This window comes from Neophocaena asiaeorientalis, unplaced genomic scaffold (assembly GCF_003031525.2).
Source record: "Neophocaena asiaeorientalis asiaeorientalis breed wild unplaced genomic scaffold, Neophocaena_asiaeorientalis_V1.1 scaffold82, whole genome shotgun sequence".
NCBI lineage: Eukaryota > Metazoa > Chordata > Mammalia > Artiodactyla > Phocoenidae > Neophocaena > Neophocaena asiaeorientalis.
In genome coordinates, this window is record NW_020173068.1 from 5,617,148 (window position 1) to 5,639,879 (window position 22,732).

General features: G+C 52.8%; 1 protein-coding gene across 1 annotated transcript; it reads right to left on the minus strand.

Moving 5' to 3' along the window:
* Positions 1–1,513: 1,513 nt before the first annotated feature.
* E2F1 (E2F transcription factor 1) lies at positions 1,514–7,189 on the minus strand. Its single transcript, XM_024743061.1, has 7 exons — positions 7,160–7,189; positions 5,450–5,540; positions 4,870–5,089; positions 3,869–4,021; positions 3,040–3,154; positions 2,725–2,950; positions 1,514–2,654 (listed from the first exon to the last, which is right to left on the minus strand). The coding sequence occupies exons 1-7, from the start codon at positions 7,187–7,189 to the stop codon at positions 2,407–2,409; spliced, it is 1,083 nt and encodes a 360-aa protein (XP_024598829.1). The 3' UTR covers positions 1,514–2,406.
* Positions 7,190–22,732: the final 15,543 nt, after the last annotated feature.

A 22,732-nucleotide genomic window follows, 5' to 3' on the forward strand; every position in this document is an offset into this window, starting at 1 on the left:
GCCGCCGAGGCCCCCTCCCAGCCCGGCCCCTGCACTGGCCAGTCCGAGAGCTTGGCCCTACGCCAGCCCCTCTCCAGGCCCTCAGCTTCCCCGTCTGGAAAAGGGGAGCAAACTCCAGCCTTTAGGGCGGCAAGAGCCGCGCAATGAATTCCAACAACACCGTTCACCTCTGCGACTCCCCACCTCCCGGGGAGAGGCGGCCACTACGGAGTAAGGAGCCACCCAAGGGGTCATTTGCACCGGGTAAAGGCTGAGCGAATGACGGTCAGCGTGGAGTACTACACACCCAGGAACAGAACGGGAGGGGCTGCGCTCGCCCACCGAGGGCAGGTCCCGCACCGTTATAGGGTCAACAAAGCAAACGGAAGGAGCACAAGCGCGCCACCTGGTGGACAAAACCCGCAAGTGGCTTCGCCTGTGCGCGTCTGTTATCTTCTGCAAAATGGGAGTAAGGGTCGACACATCGTACGACTGTTTTGGGGGCTGACTGACAGTGAAGGGCTTAAAATAGGGACTGGCTCAGGGAAAGCCCACCTAAGGGTTTGCTAAATAGGTCCGTGTGGACCGTCTCCCAGTCACCCTCCCTTCCACTCTGAAGCTCTACTCGGGCTTCTCTTCCCCCTGGCTCTTCTGTTCTGGCCCCCTCTTCAACCCATCCTCCACACAGCAGCCAGAGGGAGCTTTTAAAATATAAAACAGCGTGTGTCACTCCTCTCTCAGGCTCACCAGGGTCCTTGTCCCCTGAATAAAGCCCAAGACTGAACGTCTCTACACCTTGGCCCTCACCTCAGGATTCCAGCCACACTGGTTTCTCTCAGGTCCTAAGGGCCCTTTGCCCACGTGGCCCTCTCCTGCTTGGTGTGTTCTTCCTCTTCCTCCTCAGTTAATTTCTTCTATCCTACAGCTTTAGGTCAAGCACCACCTTTTCCAGGAAGCCCTCCCTGATCCTCTCATTTGTTTGAGTCTCCTCCAGCAGGTCCTGAGAGCTCCATGAGGGGAGGGAACGTGTGTCCCCAGAACCTGACACGTAATCAGCCTGTTGTAATTATCTGTTGCATGTTTACAAATGTCCAGAAACATCTGGAAGGAGCATAGCAAACTGATCAGAGTGGCTCCTCTGGGGCTGGAAAAAGGAAGGGAGTTCATTTACTACTTTATCGGACCAGTTTTTAAATTAGGGTAAAAAAGGTGATGAAGCCTACCATTCTTGGGGTGGTGAGGCTCAAATAAAATGAAGCCAGGCAGGGACAGGGAGAGGGAAGTAGAGAATGGGCATTTTCCCACCAACCTTGACCTCTCCCACCCTCACCTTTGCTCCCAGTACATAGTCCCCAAACCGGGCCCAGACATCGTCAAAATATTTATTAAAACCAAAGCAGAGGGAACAGAGCTGTTAGGAAGGCAAATCAAAGTGCAGATTGGAGGGTGGGGCAGAGCAAGAAGTGGGGTGGAAGGGGCACTTCAAATGCCACAGGAGGGGCCCCTGTGGTCTGGGCTGGGGGGGAGGCCCTTCACCCCACCCCTCCCGCCCACCCTGCCAGGGAACCCCACTCACCTCTCCCATCTCACATCCATCCTGGGGGCAGCTGGGGCCCTGCAGTGACCCCGTGGGAAGAGACCACCCCCTCGATCCACCCATGGCTGTCAGTCAGTCAGTCTGTCTCCCTCCCTCACTTTCCCAATAAATAAACCATTCAGGCCTCAGCTCCTTCAGAGTGGGGCAAAGAACAGCTCAGGGACCCCTGCCCTCGCTCAGGGGTAAGGGAGTTGCGGCATCAGCCCCGCATCCCTCCTACCCTTTGCTGATGCCCCAAGCTTGCCAAAAAGGCCTTGATAAATAAATAACGCTCCATTAAAGCTTCGATCAGAAAAACCTTTAAGACGACAGAAGTGCTCTCGCGGTCCTGCAAACGAGCAGGCCAAGGCCTCGCCACCCGGCCTGGTCAGCACGCAGGATTCTGGGGGCAGGTGGCCACCCTGGGCCTCGCGGGGCCCCTGGAGCAAGGAGACCAAAAGTGCAGTTAGAGCCCCCGCCATGCGCACACATGGGCTCATGCACACACACGTGGACACACTGGGGCGTGTTTTCAGTGCACACACAGATGTGTTCACCTTCATTCCCCGGTACATGCACACACACATGCTCACACACCACTCACCCCGTGTACACACGTGTCGGGTGTTGGGTGCATGCACATACACACCACAAACAGAATCCTTCCCTTCCTGGCTTGCTCAGCCTCCTGGCAGTAGCCAGACTCCAGAGCTAGAAGCGTCTGGAGGTAGGGGAGAGGGGTATAAATTAAACGTTTCCAATTGGACTAGGAGGACGGCCAGGGGCAGGGGGCTCCAGGGCTACAGAGACAGGGTGGGCATCCCAGGAGGCCCTGGTCCCCCTAAGCCCCGTCAGAAATCCAGGGGAGTGAGGTCCCCAAAGTCACAGTCGAAGAGGTCTCTGATGCCCTCGCCCTCCTCAAGGCCGAAGTGGTAGTCGAGGGCCTCGTGCGGGGGGGACAGGCTGATGAACTCCTCGGGGAGGAGGCCGGCGAAGTCCTCCCGCACGTGCTCCAGGAGCGAGTCAGCCGCCACCAGTGGGGACAGGCGGTCCTCTTCCATGGGGGCCCGCAGGCTGCCCATCCGGGAAAGCAGAGGTTCTGGGGAGACGGGGGAGCATCACAGGCTGGGGACACCCAGAAAAACCCTGCCCACCCCCCCTTCACCCACCTTGCTCCAGGCTTAGCAGGGACTGACTGGGATCCGTGGCAGGGGATGAGGGGGGAGATGATGGTGGTGGTGGCACTGTGGTGGCAGGGTCAGCTGCCCTGTCCTCCTCCCCAGAAGCTGCACCCTGGGACGGGGTCTTCCCGGGGCTGATCCCGCCCGCACTCTCCTCAGGGCACAGGAAAACATCGATGGGGCCTTGTTTGCTCTTAAGGGAGATCTGAAAGGTCTGGGTAAAGGTAGCAGCAGAGTAAACTGAGGCTCAGCTACCAGCCCAGCCCAGCCTGTCCTGTTCCAGTCTAGACTCCCACGTCTCACCTCTGAGGAGTCCACGGCTTGAAGCTGGGTCTCGGGAGGGGCCTTGATCACCATAACCATCTGTTCTGCAGGGTCCGCAATGCTACGAAGGTCCTGGCAGGTCACGTAGGCCAGGGTTGGTGGAGTTAAGGACCACATGACCTTTAGCCTTTGGGGGCCACCCACCCAGACAGCTCATAAGGCAGAGCCCATACCCGCTGAGTCACTCCTGTCCTCTGCATCTCCCACTCCAGGGCCTGGCACATAGCTGGCACTCAATCCTGTCTCATGCCCCTGAGCCTCAGTTCCCACATCTGTACGAGACCACTCTCTACCCATCAGATCTTAAGGTAATAATGGCTGCTTGCAATAATTTCATATAAATTACACAAATACAGGCTTGGTACTGAGAATTTACTCTGACCCATGACCTTGGTGTCAATTAGTAGTTATCTCCAAAATGTATAAACGTAATTTGGGTATTCACTTAAAAAAAAAAAAGCTTATTTTAAAATAAAGTTTCTATTTTTGTAAATAAAAGACAAAAACTTATATCTCTAACCTTGAAGTTACAACCAGGGACCGAATCACTGTCTTGAATAAATGTTTGTTATTGGTACCCTAGCTTTTCTTGTTTCATTCTGTGCAGCTTTGGAATAGGATTATTTTCCCCTTTTACAGATGAAGCTGAGACTCAGAGAGTAACTTGTCCAGTGTCACACAGTGACTAAATGCTGCACCAGGACTGGTATCGAAAGCCAGAACCCTCTCCTGAATCCAGGGCCCAGGGTAGCCTCTCTATTCCCACTTGGATGGGGCCACGGTCACCCTCCAGGCAGTTCAAGGATATCGCTGGCTGTCAGCATCCTCGGAAAGCAGACGCAGCTGCGTGGTGCACATGTGGATCAGGTGGTCCAGCTGCCGCTCGCTTTCCTGCAGTTGCTGGAGGTCCTGGGTCAATCCTTCAAGCCGCCCACCGATCCCCACTGCTGCATGGCTGCCTCTGCCGGGAGGCAAAGGGAGGGTTGGCAGCTCCCGGCCCCTCTTCCCAGGAGGCGTGACCCTCAGCAGAACAGTCTGCTGCTGCCTCTGTTCTGTAAGACCCAGGTGAGCCCTTGCTCCTCTTGGTCTGGCTCCTCAGCTGGGAAACAGCAGAGGGCTGAAGCTGGGCTCCAAGGCAGACTGGCCGGGTTCAACGTCGGGCCTGAATGTCTGTGAACACCCATGTGTCCCTCATAGGGGGCTGGATAAGTGAATGAGGGCAGACATGCCGTGGAATACTATGCAGTTGTGTAAAAGGACAAGACTGCATTAGATGTAGACATGGAAGCATTTCTAAGACATATTAAGTGAAAAGAAAAAAAATGATGCAGAGTGGAATATCTACCGAAAACTGAGAACACAAATGTGTCAGAGAGGGGAGTAGGATGACCGGGGAAAGAGGCGAAAAGGGAAAAATAAAATACGAATTAACAAGAATAAAACAGCTGTGCTAAACACTCTCATCAACGGCAACAGAAGCCAGAACCGCGGTCACCTGGGGGTATGAGGCGTGGACTGTCTGGGAGGGGCACAAGGGAACTTTCTGGGGTGCTGGAAATGTTCCTTATTCTTATCGGGATGGTGGTCACCCAGGTGAAGAAATATGTAAAGTTGCACTGAGCTACATAGGTAAGATCTGTGTTCTTGCCTGCATCTATCACCTCAGGGAAGCCAACTTTCCTCTCTAAACCTCGGTTTGCCCAGCAGTAAGATGGTGATCCGGGCAGCCACAGTGGGTATCGCTATCAGCTCCTCCGGGCTGGCCTGGCCCCGGGCCTCCACCCACCCTCCTGTTTGGCTGGTACCTACAGCCACTGGATGTGGTTCTTGGACTTCTTGGCGATGAGCTGGATGCCCTCAAGGACGTTGGTGATGTCATAGATGCGCCGTTTCTGCACCTTCAGCACCTCAGCTGCCCAGTTCAGGTCGACGACACCATCGGCCGAGCGGCTCAGCAACTCCAGGAAGCGCTTGGTAGTCAGATTCAGCGATGTTTCATAGCGTGACTTCTCCCCTGGGGACTTCACACCTGGGGGCCAGGCAGGGTAGGGTCCCTCAGCACCACCCCCACCCCCCACCCCCAGCCAGGCTCTGGGGGATGGGGCTGGGGGGCAGATGGCTCCTTCCCCTTGGTGAGGCCAAGCAGGGAGGCCCTGTGGCAGCCTGCCAACCACAGTATTCCTCTTCCGGCTGGGGAACTCCCCACCCCCCAGGGCTTGGGGAAGCCATGCCAGGCGGCCACTCCAGCTGCCCCTTGGGGCTCCCAGAGGCCTGGCTCAGGCCCAGGCCTAACAGACCAGAGCTTAGTCTGCAAGCATGTTTGTCTGCCCACACCCCCCCAACCTGGGTCCAACCAGGAGGTCTGCCCTAGCCCAAGCTCGGGGGGTACCTTTTCCTGGGTGGCGGCCTCTGCCCCGAGCTGGCCCACTGCTCTCGGCCAGGTACTGATGGTCAGTTTCCAAGTCCAGCCTCCGCTTCACCTACGGCAAAAACAACGGGAGGATGCCCAGTAACCAGGAGAGTGGGGCCACAAGAGACCTGGCTGAGGGCCTGGTGCTCCCAAGCCGCCCCCTGCCTCAGTCTCTCTCCCAGGATGCCCAAGTGTGTGAGTGAGGGGGAGGGCCCAGGGGACACAATCCTACCCCATAGGACAGAACACTCAACTGGAAGGCAGAAGTCCAAGCCTCAGTTCCACCACCACCTTCTTGGGGGCATTTGGTAGTTTGCAAATGTTTTGATACTCCTCCTTTCAAAAGATGGAGCCTAATTCTCCTCCCCTTAAATATGGGCCAGATCCGGTAACTTGTAATGAACAGAATATGGTGGATGTGTGTCACTTCTGAGACTGGATCGTACAGGCACTGGAGCTTCCTCCTTGCTCTCTTTATTGGATCATTCACTCTCGGTGGGAGCCAGCTGCCATGTCATGCAGGCACTCAAGCAGCCCTAAGGACAGGCCCAAGTGGCAAGGAACTGAAGTCTCCCCCCAACAGCAACACAGGTAAGCTCAGAAGCAAATCCTCCAACCCTACTCATGCCTTCCAACGACTGCAGCCGGGCCAACATTTTGCCAGCAAGCTCAGAAGAGGCCCTGAGCCAGAAGCACCCAGCTGAGTAGCCCCTGAATTCCTCACCCCCAGAAACTGTGTGATAATAAATGTTTGTCGTTTTAAGCCACTAGGAAACAGGTCCTCTGAGTAAGTCACTGCCTCTCTCTGGTTTCTGACTGTCTGTGAATATGGCAGCACAGTAATGGCCCCATTTTACAGATGAAACAACTGAAACCCAGAGAAGCTCACGGTCACACAGGCAGGAGTGGCAGAGCCAGATGCCCTCTGATTTAGTTACACCACTCGAGGATGGAGATTGCCCTGGAGGTCTCACAGGCATCTCCACTGCATCCTGATGTACCCTCCCCTCCCCTACCCACAGGGTTTCCTGAGCTAGAACCTGGTTCAGCCCCACCTGCTGCCCTCATCACAACTAGCTGCCAAGAAATCCTGTCACCACAGCCACCAGCACCTCCCACCTGGACCAGCTGTCTTCCCATCGGTCTCCCTGCCTCCATCTGTCCCCCTCCACCTTAGTATCCTCATCTGCCACCAATTCTCCACAAGAACTTCTGCTGAGACATCTTTCTTCACAAACCTGTGTCTCCAAGCCTTAGCTCATGCTGGTCCCCTCCCTGGTTTGCCCTTGCCTCCCTCCCTCCTAATTCACACCAACGCTTCCCCCTCTGTGGGCAGGCACCTTACCCATAACCTAAGCCTTTCCGATCCCACAAGAGAAACTGAGGCTCTTCTCCCTCAGAACTGCCTCAAACCCAACCTTTCCCCACATGGTCTCTTGCTACAAATTTCTGCAGATGCGTTTGTCTCACCCAGAAGCCAGGGAGCCCCTCAGAGGCGGGCACTGGGTCTGAATAGTCTCTGTACACAGGGTCTGGGCATCAACAAACGTTTGCTGGATGAACCACCCCACATGCTGACACTCTCTCTCACGCACACACTCATGGATTCCCTCAGGGATCCGCGGCTAGAAGAGCTAACACGCGCTGAGTGCTTCCTGTGTACCGAGCACCACTAGGTAACTGCTTTACCTGTGTGCGATCATCAAACCCTCCAACCATCTCGCAGCAGGTGCTCTGAGGACTTCCACTTCCTGAGGAGCCTGCACCTCGGAGAGGTCACATAGTGAGAGGTGGAGTCAGTTCTGCCCTTGGTGGGCTGGGCAGAAGCTAGTCCGGAAGCCAGGCTCCCTAAAGCCGAACCAGAATGTACCCCCTCTCCAGCCTTGCCCCTAGGGCCTGAACCCTAGTATGCTCCAGCCAACCGCACCCCTTGCCTCCTTCCTGCTCCCCATAGGGGTGCCCACCCTGAAGGCAGATCAATGCCACACTCTAAAACAAGGGCTCAAGCAGATGGATGCCCATTTCTGCTGCTGCTCTCTAGAGATGCAGGCACAGGGACCCAAAAGGCAGGGGTGAAGACAAACAAAACACTGGTGAAAAAATCTGGATGACTCAAACACCTACCCATGGGAGGGGACACAAAAACTGGTTCATCCAGCCTCTGGAATACCACGCTGCTGTCAAGATGGACTGAGGCAGGCTGATACAGAAGCCTCCCAAAGACATATTGACAGCTCATGAAACCATTTTCTCTGGTTCAGTTTCTATGTCTACAGAATCCATTTCAGGGGTGACCTCTGTATGGGAGGGAGGAACATGAGGGCCATGTTGCCTTATCTCTAAAGTGCGGATGATGTGCTGCTGGAACACGGACATAAAGGAAAAACGTCAATTTCTAAAACTTGAAAAAGAAAGTTGTCAGAAGCACCTTAAAAACAATAGCAGGCTCAGGAGGAGAAAAAAGGAAAAATGGATGGGGCTGGGATCTTGTCCCCCTCAACTTTCTAGCCTTTTAACTCTTTTTCTATAGTAAATGTGTATTATATTTAGTTTGTTTTTTAACAGCCATGACAACAGGGTAGAGGTGGACAGGAAGGGCCAGGAGGAATGGCTGAATTGCAGAGACTTGTATGCAGGAGGTACTCAATGAATGCTCACTCGTGCAGAAGCTGAGCCTGTCACTTGTTTCAAGGACTGCCCCAAACAAATGCTAGAGCAGGGGGTCAGTGGAGGCCACAGCTCAGATGGCCAGTGGCTACTCACAGGTACAATGTTAGGGGGTGTCGGATGGCAAAAGCTGGGCCTATGTTTCTGGACTTCAGCTCCAAGACCGCACCAGCCCTCACCCCTGCCCACGGCAGAAAACACCTACTGGCCCTTAAGTACTGTGAGGGCAGAGGCTCCTTACTTGCCTGTGCCTAGAACCTCATAGGTGCTCACTAACAACTGTTGAATGAATGGAATGCTCAGGCCCAATGAGGCTGCCCCTGACACCACTGGGGGTGGAGGAGAGGGCATACGTCCTCAGCCCAGTCCCTGGCTGTCCCTCTGAGCCTGAAGCTCAGTTCCCCAAGGGCAGGACCCACAGCCCTGGGCCTGCTAGGTACCTGTCAATCAGCTAAAATGGAGGCTACTTGTCCAGGCTCCAAGCCGGTACCCACAGGGACAGGTTGCTGGGGTACAGGAGACGAGCCAGGTGGCCCACCCCTGGTACAACTTCCCTCCGTCTCACTCATTAGGAGGAAGGGACCCTGGGCTTCCTTCAACCTCTATTAGCATCTCCAGTATGCAAGGCATCCCAGCAGTTAACCACTCAGGAAATCTGGATTGGTCCCAGCACTCACTAGCTGACTTACTAGGGAATGTTCTAACATCTCTATGCCTCAGCTTCCCTATCTGTAAAAGGGGAAGGTTGTTGAAAGGGTTAAATGAGTTAATTGGGTAAAGTGCTTGGCACAGCGCCTAATACACAATACAGTCTCAAAACAATGGTGCCTGCTATTGTTATTATTAGCATCTCGGTGATTCCGGAAGGAAGGCCACACTGGGCAAGGGGCCAAGGGGGTTGGGGGAACCTTGCCGGGATGCCTCAGGGACCAGCTGCCACCCAGGCCATGAGCAGTTGGGCGGCTTCCACCACCTTGCCCTGGGCCCTGCCTCCTCCCACAACTTGCTCCAAGCCCTATGCGGAGACCCCATCCTGCCCATCCATGCCTCACCTTCACCCACAGGTTGTGCCAGTCAAACTGGTCTCCACACCCTGTCCTGGAGCCCACAGGGCCAAGCTCCAGGGCTCCACTCCCTTCTCCGCCTGTAATTCAGCCGCTTCTTTTGGGCCCCCTAGTCTGAACTGTCTTGAGCCTCTTGCTGCTCAGGGAGCACTTTATCAAGGCATCTCCCTGGGGCATTTACTCTCTCCTGGCACCGGGGGCCTCCTCTCCAGCTCCCAGAGGCCCAACCCACCCAGTACTTCCACTGGGGCCCAGGGGTCTGCCTGCCTGATTAATGAGGTTCCATGGCAACCAGGGTCTGGGAGGGTGGAGGATGGCAGATGGAAGGACAGGCAAAGGGAGGGGATCAGCAGCTGGCCCAGCCACCCCGCCCCTGCAGAGAAGGCCTCCCAGCCAGGCAGCCTGTCCCCAGAGGCCCGGAGGGCCAGGCCTGCACCTGGCAGTCCCAGCATCGAGACAGGAAGGAGGGTCTTCTCAGCGGCTCTTCCACGGTCTGGACCCAGGAAGCCCCCCTTGACCTCCCTAAGCAGCCATGCCCACCACCCAGCCACACATTCTGGTCTGAAGCCAGCAGGCTTCAGTTCAAATCTCACTTGCAGCCTTGTGACCAGGGGGCAAGTCACTTCCCCTCTCTGGACACAGTTCAGATGGGCACAGTGACAACACCGAGCTCACAGCATGGATGTGAGTTTTAGCTGCCTTGAAGTCTGCCAGAGACCTGGCATGCAGTCAGCGATAGCTGAATACACGTGGGGCAATTATTATCACTGAGTCTGACCCTTGAGCGTCTCTGGCTAGGAAGCTGAGGCCCAGAGCACAGAGCAGCAAACAAGGACTGGCCCGAGGTCACCCTGCAGCCCGGGGCGGGGCCCGGAGGACCAACCCAGGCTCGGCACCGCCCAGCCCGGGCGCGTCGGCCCACCCTCCCCCGTCCCAGCTGCCGCCGGGCCAAACACCGCGCCCCGCCAGGGTCTGCGCGGGGGTCCAGGTAGCGCAGTCGGCCCAGTGTCCCTGGTGTCCGTACCGGCGGGCGGCCGAGCAGCGCCTATTGGCTGCAGCGCGCCGGACCTGCGGGGGAGGGCGGGACGGGGCGGCGGCGCGAGGCGGTCCGGCCAATCGCAGGACGGGGCGCGCGCAGGCTTTGTCGGGGCGGTGCCAGGCGCGTTCGCACTCCCCGCCCCCAGAGGGGATGACCCCTGTCCGAGGAGGGGGGCAGCCAAGCGCTCCCCGACGTACCCCATCCTGCTGATGCCTCTAAGTGGAGATAGAATGTCCGTTCTGCATATGTCACCGTCAGCTGACCCCACGTGACCCCCAGAACCCCCCCACCTGTGGCCCCAACACATTCAGGTCAGATCTCTAGAAACTGCCCCTCCTCTTTTCTGGGTTCTCACCTCCAAAACCCCAGCCATATCTCCCTTCCTCAACTTGGCCCACCAATGCCATTCACTTTAAAATTCTGCACCCACCCTATTCCTCTCACCCAGAGTCCAAGCAGAAGATGGGGAGGGATGTCTGACTCAGTGCAGCTTGGGGCTTTTCTACAAGCCCTCCTGTAGCTGGAATCTCTTCAACACCCTATGCACAGCTTCTGCTTAAACTGATTCATTCACTCATTCATTCAACAAACGTTTTGAGAGCCTGCTCTGTGCCCCATTCTTGACTCCTGGCCCTAAGGAACTCACAGTTTAGTGAAAAGGGGAGGAGGGAAATAGAGAGGTAACAAATGTTTACAATATGATGTGGAATTTCCACTATTAAAGTAATTCCAGGGGGCTTCCCTGGTGGCGCAGTGTTAAGAATCCGCCTGCCAATGCAGGGCACACGGGTTTGAGCCCTGGTCCGGGAAGATCCCACATGCTGTGGAGCAGCTAAGCCCGTGGGCCACAACGACTGAGTCTGTGCTCTAGAGCCCACGAGCCACAACAACTGAGCCCTCCAGCCACAACTACTGAGCCTGCGCGCCTAGAGCCCATGCTCCACAACAGAAGCCACCGCCATGAGAAGCCTGCGCACCGCAATGAAGAGTAGCCCCTGATCGGGCAACTAGAGAAAGCACGCGCGCAGCAATGAACACCCAATGCAGCCAAAAATTTAAAAAAAATTAATTAAAAAAATAATAATAATAAATAAATAAAGTAATTCCATGTTAGATCTAACAAAGGGAGGAGGTGAGTGTGCTGAGCATGAAAATGCATTTAATCCAGAGGCCCTGGGACCTCTCCATCAGCCGTTTCTCATTGCTCCGGTCAGCTGATTTGACCAATATTGTCCTCTCCTCTGTGCCAGGCTTTGTGCCAGCACTGAGGGCAGAGATGTGAAAGGTTTGATGATTTCTATGAACTTGCCTGCCATCTGGTGGGGATGACCCATCAAAAGAAAAAAAAAGTAGCTAAGACGCAATCAAGAATGAGATCCCTAGGCCCGGCATAAAGATCCCTTCTTCCAGGGAGCCCTCCGCAGTTGGAGCTAGCTCACTTCCTCCATTGCCCAGCCTAGCCTCTGTTCTAGCACTGAGTGCACAATGCATTTCTCTCTCTGCCTCCCCTATCAGACTGGGAGCTGCATTAGGGCCTCTTCCCAGCACTGGCCTGGTCCAGAGCAGGTGCTGAGAAGGGTTATTAAAGAAATAGAGACTGATGCTAGAGGCTACCTGGAATGCAATGAGAAGGCCCTGGTTCTCCAAGAGTAGCCCTTAGGCCCCCGGTTTCAGAATCACCTGGGTGCTTGTTAACTATGGGCCCACCCCAGCCCTGCCAACTTAGAATCTAAGTGCCTAGGAATCCTCATTTTCACACGCAACCCCCCCACCCTCATTCCTGGTAATTTTTATGCATGTTCATATTTGACAACAAATTGGTATTCCTGTATAACCAAAATATATGGGGCAGCCTCGAATTACAGCCCCTATGGACACTTCTTAGCCTCAGTTTCCTCATCTGTAAAATGGGGTTATTGGGCTTCCCTGGTGGCGCAGTGGTTAAGAATCTGCCTGCCAATGCAGGGGACACGGGTTCGAGCCCTGGTCTGGGAAGATCCCACATGCTGCGGAGCAATGAAGCCCGTGTGCCACAACTACTGATCCTGTGCTCTAGAGCCCGTGAGCCAGAACTACTGAACCCACGTGCCACAACTGCTGAAGCCCGCGCACCTAGAGCCTGTGCTCCGCAACAAGGGAAGCCACCAAAATGAGAAGCCCGCGCACGGCAACAAAGAGTAGCCCCCACTGGCCGCAACTAGAGAAAGCCTGTGCACAGCAACGAAGACCCAACACAGCCAAAAATAAATAAATAAATTTATTTTTTTTAAAAAAAGGGGGGGCGCTTATTGCCCTGGCGCCTTCCAGGGTTGCCATGTGGATGAAAAGTATAGGTGTTTCATAAACTATGAGGTGGCTTAGGAACGCAGCAGGAGTTTCCTAAGTAGTTTGTGAAATTATTCATCGCAAATCCCAGACTATGTCAGCACTAGAGGGGACCAGAGAGACTAAATAAGCCTCTCACTTATGGTACAGAAGGGAAAACTGAGGCCCATTCAGAAGTGAAGCCAGCCAGTGATAGAATCTGGCCAACATGGATTCCCAGCCCTGGGCCTGGCCTATCCCCCTCCTTTCTCCCTAGTTAGAGAAGCTCCCATAAGAATGGTAGGTCTCATTCTAAATAGCCAAGCCAGATCCTGACGAGAGGGTGAGAGAAGCCAGCAGCATTCCCACTCCAAAGGGAATTTCCTTCCTTCACACATTCCCAAAGGGTCTCAACAACAGTAACATTCACTCTGTAAAGCCCTCTCATGCCCAATAGTCATTCAACAAACATTTCTCGGGCACCTGTTATGTACCAAGCTCTGTACTGGTTGCTGGAGAAGGAAGACAGATACTACTGCCCCATTTTATGATGAGCAAACTTGAGACCTAAAAGGCATGAGCTTACCTAGCGGATGAGAGAGCTATTATTCAGGCTCCGTGAGGCAAAAGCCAGGGGTTTTTCAAAGCCCTGCCCTGCCCAAAGTATTCAAGTACACAACCTCCCAGGTAGAAGCAGGTGCCCTCCTTCCCACAATCCCTCCTGTCCTGCTGCAGCAGAAAGGAGTGAAGAGCAGAATTCCCAATGTGAAATCCAGGAAGAGATACGGGCCTTCTGTATCTATTAATACCCACTTGAAAACAGCAAAGGCCTGATAGATAGAGCCTCTTGGCCTCAAGCCCGACAGATCCTGATAAGGCTGTTCTCAACAGTTCTCAGGCTGGTAGGCTTCCAAAAAATCCATAATTACTGGGCAGCCACTTCCACTGATGATCTCCTTTCAACTTGATACTCTCATAAGTGAAGCTTGTTTATCCACGTGGTGCAGGATGGAGGCCCAGAGAGGGGCACTTGCAACTCAAGGTCACACAGCAGAATTGAACAGCCTCCCACTGTAAAACCCAGGGCCTGCCCTTCATACTCACCACCCTCTGTAAATACCCCAGAACCAGGCTCAGGGCTGTCAAGATTATAATGTGTGGTTTCCAAAACGTATTATGGTGGATAGTGGCTTAATTAATAGGTGCTCACCTCCATCACCAACTCCTTACTCCAGAGGAGTCCAAAGGAGTGGAAGCTCCTGGGCCCACAATCCTCCACCTGAACACATCTTTCCAAGAGGCAGGATGGTAGAGGAGTGATAGCATGGACTTCTAAATCAGGTGGATGTAAACCGGAATCCGAGTCTGTGTGACCTTGGGCAAGTCAATTCACTTCCTTTGAGCCTCACTCATTCAATCCACAGATATTTACTGAGCACTTACTATGTGTCAGATATTGTGCCAGGTGCTAGGGAGACAGTTGGAAGCAAAACACTCATCTCTGACACCTGGAGCTCACAGTCCAGTGGGAGAGTCAGAATTATGTCTCTGTGTCTGCACAATATGCTCATTAAGAAGTTTGACAAGCGACACGAATAGTTCAAAGCTATTTATTCCACACACACCACCTCCCCTAAACGCACATTCATAGCGTAAAAAAAAATCTCCAAACATGAACATCCCATTAGGATAAGGAGAAATGATTCTGTCATGACTTAATTTTATTAAGGGGCACAGAGGCATCCATTGTTGAGTTCTGGCAGAAGGAGGTGGGGAGTTTTATGTCTGCAATGTTACATTCATCTTGAATGATCCCTTGTCACTACACTGAATTGTTTGACTGACGGTTTACTGTCCCTGGAGTAAACTGTCACTGTGCCAGTTCTGGCTGTGTCTGTCACTGTGCCAGTTCAGAAGGCTGTGTCTGAACACAGGCCTCTTACCCATTCGGGAGGCCATCTAACATGGGAGCAAGCCTTGGGAGTCAGGCAGACCCCAACCGTGTGGCTTGGCCAGATGGGTAAGTGATTTACCCCACTGAAGACCTTTGCTTGCCTCATCCATAGAACAAGGGGCAAAGGCTCCTTGACAGAATGGGTGTCAGGGTTAAATGAGAAAACAAGACAAGCAGGGTTTGCAAACTGGCCCACAGGTATGATTTAATTTACCCAGATTATGTTTTTCCTGAATTATGAATTAGTTTAAAAAAATTTTAATTGGGAAATGCTATATAAAAATTCAAATATCTGGCTTTAACAAAAACCCAGTAATATCTGGCAATACCAGGCAGGCCATCAGGGTGCTGAGCAGTTGCTGTCCCCCATTTAGCCAGAGCCTTGACCCTCCAGGCCACGAGCGTCCCTGCCTGGCTTGCCTCACTCGGTGTGACCTTACTTGCCCTGCCATTGTGGGTACCTGGGTTTGCAATCCCTGATGCCTGTGCCTGGAACAGAGTAAGCGGCCAGTAAATGTTAACTACTATTAGTGACATCATTACAGCAGGAGCACAGCTTCTCTGCTTTGTGGGTAGCTAAAGAGAAGATATGGACGTGGCAGAGTAGGGAAACTGGGTGTTCACAGGGCTTAGTGCCAGCCAGCAGCTGTGTGGCTGTGTGGCCTTGGCCAAGTCCTCAGCCATTAGCTGGTCCATATGTTCAGTGGGGGTGGGCCAGAAGGTCCAAGGTCAATGGAAGTGGATAGGCCTCTGGTTGATAGGCGAGCCTCCTTTCCCTCGAGCCCCCATTATTCCATGAGCTCACACTCTGGGGGCCCCTCTCCTCTCCAAGGCTCGCCCAGTGCCTCTTCCCTTCTCTCCATCACTCCAGCCTCTGCGGAGAGACTGTGCTTTTCCAAGGAGAGGGGAGAAAACCAGACACAGTGGCTATGCCTGCCCTGACCAGCATGGGAGTGAGGGGGCGGGGAGCCCTTAGAGCACAGGGGCTCTGTCTTTTCATCTGTAAAGTGGGGATGGTAATAATAATGATAACAGTGTTTACCTGACGGGGTTGTTGGGGCATTAACTGTGTTATTACAGTGCTTGGGGCAGTAGCTGGCACATAGGGAGCCCTCAATAAATGTCAGCTGTTACTAAGAATGAAAGATGAATCACTGGAGCAGCTTGCCTACATCTCCTCCTGATCTTTCCAAAAGAGAAAAGAAAAAAATTCTTGTTAGGCTGCAGGAGAGTTTTCAAGCAGCAATCCCTGCACTGCCTCCCAAACTCTATTAGGTTCAAAGACAAGAAGAAAAATACATTTGGAGGGCAATGAAGTGGGTAGATGAGACAATCCCTTATTCCACTGATCCTCAGACTTTTTTTTTTTAGTTAGTTAATTTTTTTGGCTGCACCATGCAGCATTCAGGAATCTTAGTTCCCCGACCAGGGATCGAACCCGTGACCCCTGCAATGGAAGCACAGAGTCTTAACCACTGGACCGCCAGGGAAGTCCTCTCTCAGACTTTTTTTTTCATATTTAACATCTCTGAAATTGAAGGGCATCACACAATCAGTGGCATGTCCGCTTTTAGTCGGCAGCTCTTTTCTTTCTTAGGGGCTCAAGATAACGCTGTGCCTCATCTGGATGGTGTCTTAGAAGTCAGGAGATAAGGTGAATGAAGAGCGCAGGGCCGGGGCCTCCCGTCAGAGGCCCTCATTGTTCTCATCACCTCCAGCCTCACCAGCACGTTTGAGGCTGGCCATGGTGGAGCGAGCCGCTTTTTTCTTTTTCTTGTTTTCTTTCTGACACCTGCTGACCTGCATTTGGCCTCCGGGTTGACAGGCACATGGCAAATGCGGTCAGGGAGGGGAGTACGGAGAGCTCAGGATGAGAAGAGAAAGGCTCTTTATCATATATTAAGATATTCAGAGAGCAGGAGCCAGAGATATTCTCTCTCCCCCCAACTTTTTTTTTTTTTAAACAACAACAAAAAAAATCCCTGCTGGAAGCCGGAGTTATGTATGTGCCAAACAGGCCAGGGAACCCAGCAGGCCTCCTGGAGCTGGCAATGAACCGAAACAGGGGCATTGTGTCCAGGCCACTGGCTGGCTGAGGGGCATTGTTAGGGCCTGGCCCTGTCTGGGAAGGGGGGGGCGGAGGAGGCAGGGGGAGTGTGTTCCCATGACTCCCTGGGGAGTAACAACAATCGGGACCAGCTGGGAAGCTCGCATGCCAGGGGCCCGGTGGGCGGGTGGCCGCCCCCAGAGGGGCAGTGGAGGGCCGCAGGGGGTTGCGGAGGCGAGGGGGGGCAAGGTCGGGGCCTGTTTCTCAGCTGGGGGAGGGTCATTTGCTACACCCCTCTCTCTCACCACACCCCTCCCAAAAGCCCTGGGCCACTGAGGTGCTCTCCAAATGACACCCCAGATCTGCCCACTTCTCTCCACCCCGCGGCCCCCACCCCCGGTCCAGGCTGCCATGGTCTCTCACCAGGACCACTGCCTGGCTTCCTCACTGGATCCTTGCTGGCAACCTGGGCCCCTACATTCCGTTCTCCACACACAGCTCGAAGGATCTTTCCAAAATGTAAATCATATCACATCACTCTCCTGCTTAAACCTGCCAAAGGCTGCCTGTCACACTTAGAAGAAAACCCAAAGCCCTCACTCTGACCCACGAAGCCTGCCTGATGGGCCCAACCAGCCTCCAGGACTCCATCTCCAACACTCCAGTGAGCCCCCGCCTGGCACTCTGTCCTAGCCACGCAAACCTCCCGCCAGGCCCTGGGATGCTGTCAGCTGTTCCCCCCTCAGGGCCTGTGCACTTGGCAGATCCTCTGCGGGGTACACCTTTCCTCTACATCTTTGCATGGCTCGCTCATCATTTGGGTCTCAGAGCAAACAGCACCTCCTCAGAGAGAAGGAGGGAAAAACAGACCCTGCCGTCCTCCCTGGAAAACAGACCCTGCCGTTCTCCTCCCAAGTCACTCTATGACAGTGCCTGTACTACTGACTTCCTGGCATCTACCACTCTGAAATGACCACATCTGTATATTCATTTGTCAGTTTTCCCTCCCTGGACGGCAAGCCCCAGGTAAGCAGGAACTGGCTTCTTTCATTGCTAAATCCTAGCCTCCCTGGACTTCCCTGGTGGCGCAGTGGTTAAGAATCCACCTGCCAATACAGGGGACACGGGCTTGATCCCTGGTCCAGGAAAATCCCACGTGCTGCGGAGTAACTAAGCCTGTGCACCTCAACTACTGAGCCCGCGTGCTACAACTACTAAAGTTTGTGTGCCTAGAGCCCGTGCTCCGCAACAGGAGAAGCCACCGTAATGAGAAGCTTGTGTACCATAACAAAGAGTAGCCCCCACTCACCACAACTAGGGAAAGCCCGCGTGCAGCCAAAAATCAATCCATCCATCCTAGCCTCCAATATCACCAGGTACCTAGTACCTAGCAAGAACTCAGTCAATATTAGCCATTATTTTTACTATTCCTGTGCTCAGGGCTTGGTAAACAATGTCCCCACAGGGGCAGGCTGGGAGGGTCACTCTCAAGCAGGAGTTCTGAATCTGTGATCCATGAACCCAAGTTCCATGAACTTGGACAGGAAAAAAAATTACACCTATATTTTCACTAGTCTCTAACTGAAATGTAACATTTCCTTCAATTTTAAATGTAGGCAACAAACCAGAGGCCAATTAGCAGCAACCTGGGACTTTATCTCCAAGACAAATCACAGCTATTTCCATATCACAGCTGCCGCAGGGATCTTGAGATACTATTTATGCTTATTGCACCTGTGAAATCATGGTAGTTTTGGACCTGCCACTAGATCTTGTTATCTAACGTGTTAAAAAAGAACACACATTACAAGGGACTTCCCTGGTGGTCCAGTAGGTAAGACTCCGTGCTCCCAATTCCGGGGGCCCAGGTTCGATCCCTGGTCTGGGAACTAGATCCCGCATGCCACAACTAAGAGTCCACATGGTGCAACTAAAGACCCTGCATGCTGCAACTAAGACCTGGTGCAGCCAAAATAAGTAATAAATACATATTTAAAAATTTTTAGAAAAAGAACATACATTATTAAATCACAAATGTTTAAAATATTTTGATAATTATTTCAATATTCAATATAATTGTTGTCTTTTGTAATCCTATTTTATTTTATGGGTTTAAAAAACCCCATTCTTGAGAAGGGTCCATAGGCTTCACCAGATGCCAAAAGGGTTCATGACCCACATAAAAAAGACACCCTAAAAAGGAGTGTCTTAAAAGAGCTGATGTGGGGAATTTCCTGGTGGTCCAGTGGTTAGGACTCCTCGCTTCCACTGCCAGGGGCCCAGGTTCAATCCCTGGTCAGGGAACTAAGATCCTGCAAGCCACGCAGCGTGGCCAAAAAAAAGAGCTGACGTGGTCTGACCTTGATCCCTCTCTTAGCTGATGTCCAGCCCACGAGGAGAGGCTGAAAGGGGAGCCCAGAAAAGCAGGGGGAGCAAGGTTTCTGACAGAGACCCCACAACCTGCATTTCAGTGCTGCCTGGTCCCGTCTTATTTATGAAATCGTGAGCACAGAGGCCTGTAACAGAAAGCAGGGGGCCCTCTAAAAGCAGCAAGAAGACAGCCCAGCTTTCCCTCTGTCCTCTAGCTGGACCCCTGCGGCCTCCAGCTCCCAAGAGTGAGTCCTGTAGGAGGCCTCTGGTTAAAATTAACACCCTCTCACCCAAAATGCTTTTCAAGGCTGAAAGAAGACACCCCCCCATCCCTATGAATCTGGAACAAGGGGAGGAAAAAACGTAACATTTCTTTTTATAAATGCCCTCTAACTTGTCACAGAAAGCAACCCATCTGCAGTCACAGACTGTTGGCTCCAGGAGGTGGGGCACTGGTTTAGGAGGGTGTCAGGTTTAAAGCCTGATTCTCATAAACACAAAACACACTCACGGGAGTGGGAGAAGCGAACAACGTGGACAGAAACGCCATCTCCAGGATCCTTTCTGGAGCCTGCGAAGTGGAAGGCAGGAGCCGCGAGCATCACAGGAGGCGGCTTCTTGGCGCCTCGGCCTTTGAATCATCTCTCACATGGGTTCCCTGAATGACCTCTGATTTGGGAGTGGAGCAGCAGAAGGGCCCCAAATTCACTTCGATTTTGCGCTTCCCCTTTCACTTGGAGTTCTGTGGACCTGAGTGTTGGGCGTCATCTACGACAAGGCTCGGGACACCTAGGGTGGTTCAGGATGATCTGCCCAAGATATTGGGGGACTGGAGGGTGGAGCTGTGGGGGGGTGGGAATTGGCTCAAAGAAAGGACTCACTTTTTTTTTTTTTTTTTAAATGATACTAACATTGAGTTGTGTTTTTTTTGGCCGCGCGGCTTGCAGGATCTTAGTTCCCTGACCAGGGATTGAACCCATGCCCTTGGCAGTGAAAGCACAGAGTCCTAACCACTGGACCACCAGGGAAGTCCAGGACTCACTTTCATGTCAGATTATTGATCAAAAAGAAACCAAACATGTGGAGGACAAGGAGGAAATGTCAGAGTTCTTGAGATGACAGTGCAATATACAAGTTTCTTAGAAGACAGAGATGGGTGGTCGTGCAGAGAATGTCTCAGGAAGGCTGTACTAGAAAGTGCTGATAGGTGGCACCCCTGGCTGGGGTGGAGGCAGGTAGGTGGAGATGGGGTGCAGGGGGAACTTGATTCTTCCCTGTTACACACTTTTTGTACCACTTAAGTTTTGCACTATTGTATATGCATTATTGAATTAAAAATTTTGTTTATAGCTTTGCATTGTCAAGAGACCTCATAGGAATGTAGCAGGTGCTTAATAAATACACGTTAAAACACTGTGCTGTTTCAGGAACTAGCATTTATGGAGCACCTACTGTGTGCCAGAAGCTCTCCAGCAATCCCCATTTTCCAGGTCTTGCAGAAATGGAGGCTTGGCTAGGAGGGAGCTGAGTGGGGACTCCTCCTAGGAGCCAGGGCTCTGCGCCTGCACAAGGACCACACCGCCTTCCCCCTGGAGTGAGCAGTTGGAGGCACCAGATGCTTTGGCAGGATCCAGAGAGATGCCATCTGTGAGGGGAACCTATTCTTACAGAGCAGAGACAGTGGGTAGTGGAGCTGGCCAACCCCCAGCGGCAGTGGGGGGACGTCAGGAGGGCAGGCAGCCAAGGCTTTTACCTTCAGCTGAGGGTGGGGTAGGACAGGCTAAAAAAGCAGGGTGTCTGCAGTCCTCAGGGCCATGCTTTCTTTTACATTTGGTTGATATGTTGGAAATAAAAGCAAACCTTTATCGAGTGCTTACTTCATACGCTATCACATCATTTAATCCTCCAGACCACCCTATGAGGTGTGCGCTATTAGAATGCCTATTTTACAGATGACAAAACGGAGGCCCAGAGTGGTTAAGACACTTGCAAGGGACCAGCGAGGCTGGAACTGAGCCCAGACACTCTGGCTCCAAAGCTTATGTCCTTAACCACCACTTGTGCTGCCTCTCAACTCGTTGCACCAGAGGCCAGTTTTAGTTTGGGTTCCCCTAATCGCAGACCCCAAGACAAGGATTTGAGTGCAAGTGGTTTCTGTGGGAAGTGGTTCCAAGCGCTGGTGGGGCATGAGGGAGGGAGACAAGGAGGAGGTGTCATCACACAAGTGACCACTGTGGGCAGCCAGAGCTCAGTCTTGCTGGGGTATTCTGGGAGCCAGTGTGGAGCAGGCACCTCAGAGTTATCCCACCCAGTGACAACTGGGTGAGGGGTGCAGGAGTGGGGGTAGTCATCAGTCACTGGTTGAGGGCTGCTCCCAGGATGTGTTAATCCTCTAGCACTGCAGGTCTGCTGCAGGCTGGCAAAGCTGGTGCCAAGAGCAAGTGAGGGGCCCTCAGGCAGAAAGACTCAGGGTGGCAGTTGGGTGGCTGGTGTGCACTGAAGCGGTAAGTTAGACAGGATATGGGTGGGGCACCACAGCATCTGCAACAAAGCCCACTTGCTGACAGCCACCCTTTCCCCTCCCCATAACCTTGGATCTCACTCAGCCTCCACGGAGTGAACTAGGGAAACTTCAAGATCCCCTCCTCCAGGCCTGCAGTACAACACCGTGCTTGAGAACACGCAGTTAGAGTCAGACCAAATCCCACCTCGATGACCTAACAGCTCTGTGACTTAGTTTCTTCCTCTGTCACATGGGCTACTTGTTGGCCCCATATCATTCCCTACCACCTTGTTACTCAAGGCGTAGCTCAGAACAGCAGCAGCACCCATCATCCAGGAGCCTGTGAGAAATCTCAGGCCCCACCCCGACCCCACTGAATCAGAATCTGCGATTTGATAAGGTCAGTGACTCATGTGCATATTTCTACTAGTAATTTCCTTTTTTTAAAATTAATTAACTAATTAATTTTTGGCTGCGTTGGGTCTTCATTGCTGCACGAGGGCTTTCTCTAGTTGCGGTGCGCGGGCTTCTCATGGCGGTGGTTTCTCTTGTGGAGCACGAGCTCTAGGCATGCGGGTTTCAGTAGTTGTGGCGCCCGGTCTCGGTAGCTGTGGCTCACGGGCTCTAGAGCACAGGCTCAGGAGATGTGGCGCACGGGCTTAGCTGCTCTGCTGCATGTGGGATCTTCCTGGACCAGGGCTCGAACCCGTGTCCCCTGCATTGGCAGGCGGATTCTTAACCACTGTGCCACCAGGGAAGTCCGTAATTTTCAAAATATAAAAAGAGATTGAAGTATGCCTATTCAAATTGGTGGTCCATGGACCAAGTCCCCTGGAGACCTGTTTGATCTGTCCAGCTTGGTGGTTTTCAAAACTCAGTCTGGCACACGAGTCTCCAGTTCCCCACATCCCTGTCATTCCCAACTGCATAGCACCCAGAACATTAACATTTATACCACTTGCCAGGCCCCTATAGGCATTTGAGTTTGCACCCCTATAGCTAGCTAACATTTGCATAGCATAGTTTAGGTTTCTAAATTTAAAGTAAGGCACTGAAAAAAACATGAGCTTTGAAATCGCATAGATCTGGGTTCAAACCCTGGTTTGGCTGTCATACTATTAGTTGTATTACCTTGGGCAAGTTACTTCTCTTCTCTGATCCTCAGTTTCCACATCTGTGAAATGGAGATCCAAATACATACCTGCAAGGTCTTTGAATGGGTTAAAAATAATTAGTGCAAAGCACCCAAGAGGAAGTAGGAGCTCACTACATGGATGTAATTAGTAGAAGCAGCCGCTGTAGTCACACAAGTCC

What these genes read in the sequence shown, in the direction of transcription:
- E2F1 (XM_024743061.1), bottom strand. Translation starts at nt 7,189, where the DNA reads ATGGTTGGAGGGTTTGATGATCGCACACAG. An exon ending in GAGGATGCTGACAGCCAGCG is followed by an intron (nt 3,155 to 3,868) that starts ATATCCTTGAAC and finishes AACTCCACCAAC; the next exon opens with CCTGGCCTACGTGACCTGCC. An exon ending in CCTGCTAAGCCTGGAGCAAG is followed by an intron (nt 2,655 to 2,724) that starts GTGGGTGAAGGG and finishes CCGTCTCCCCAG; the next exon opens with AACCTCTGCTTTCCCGGATG.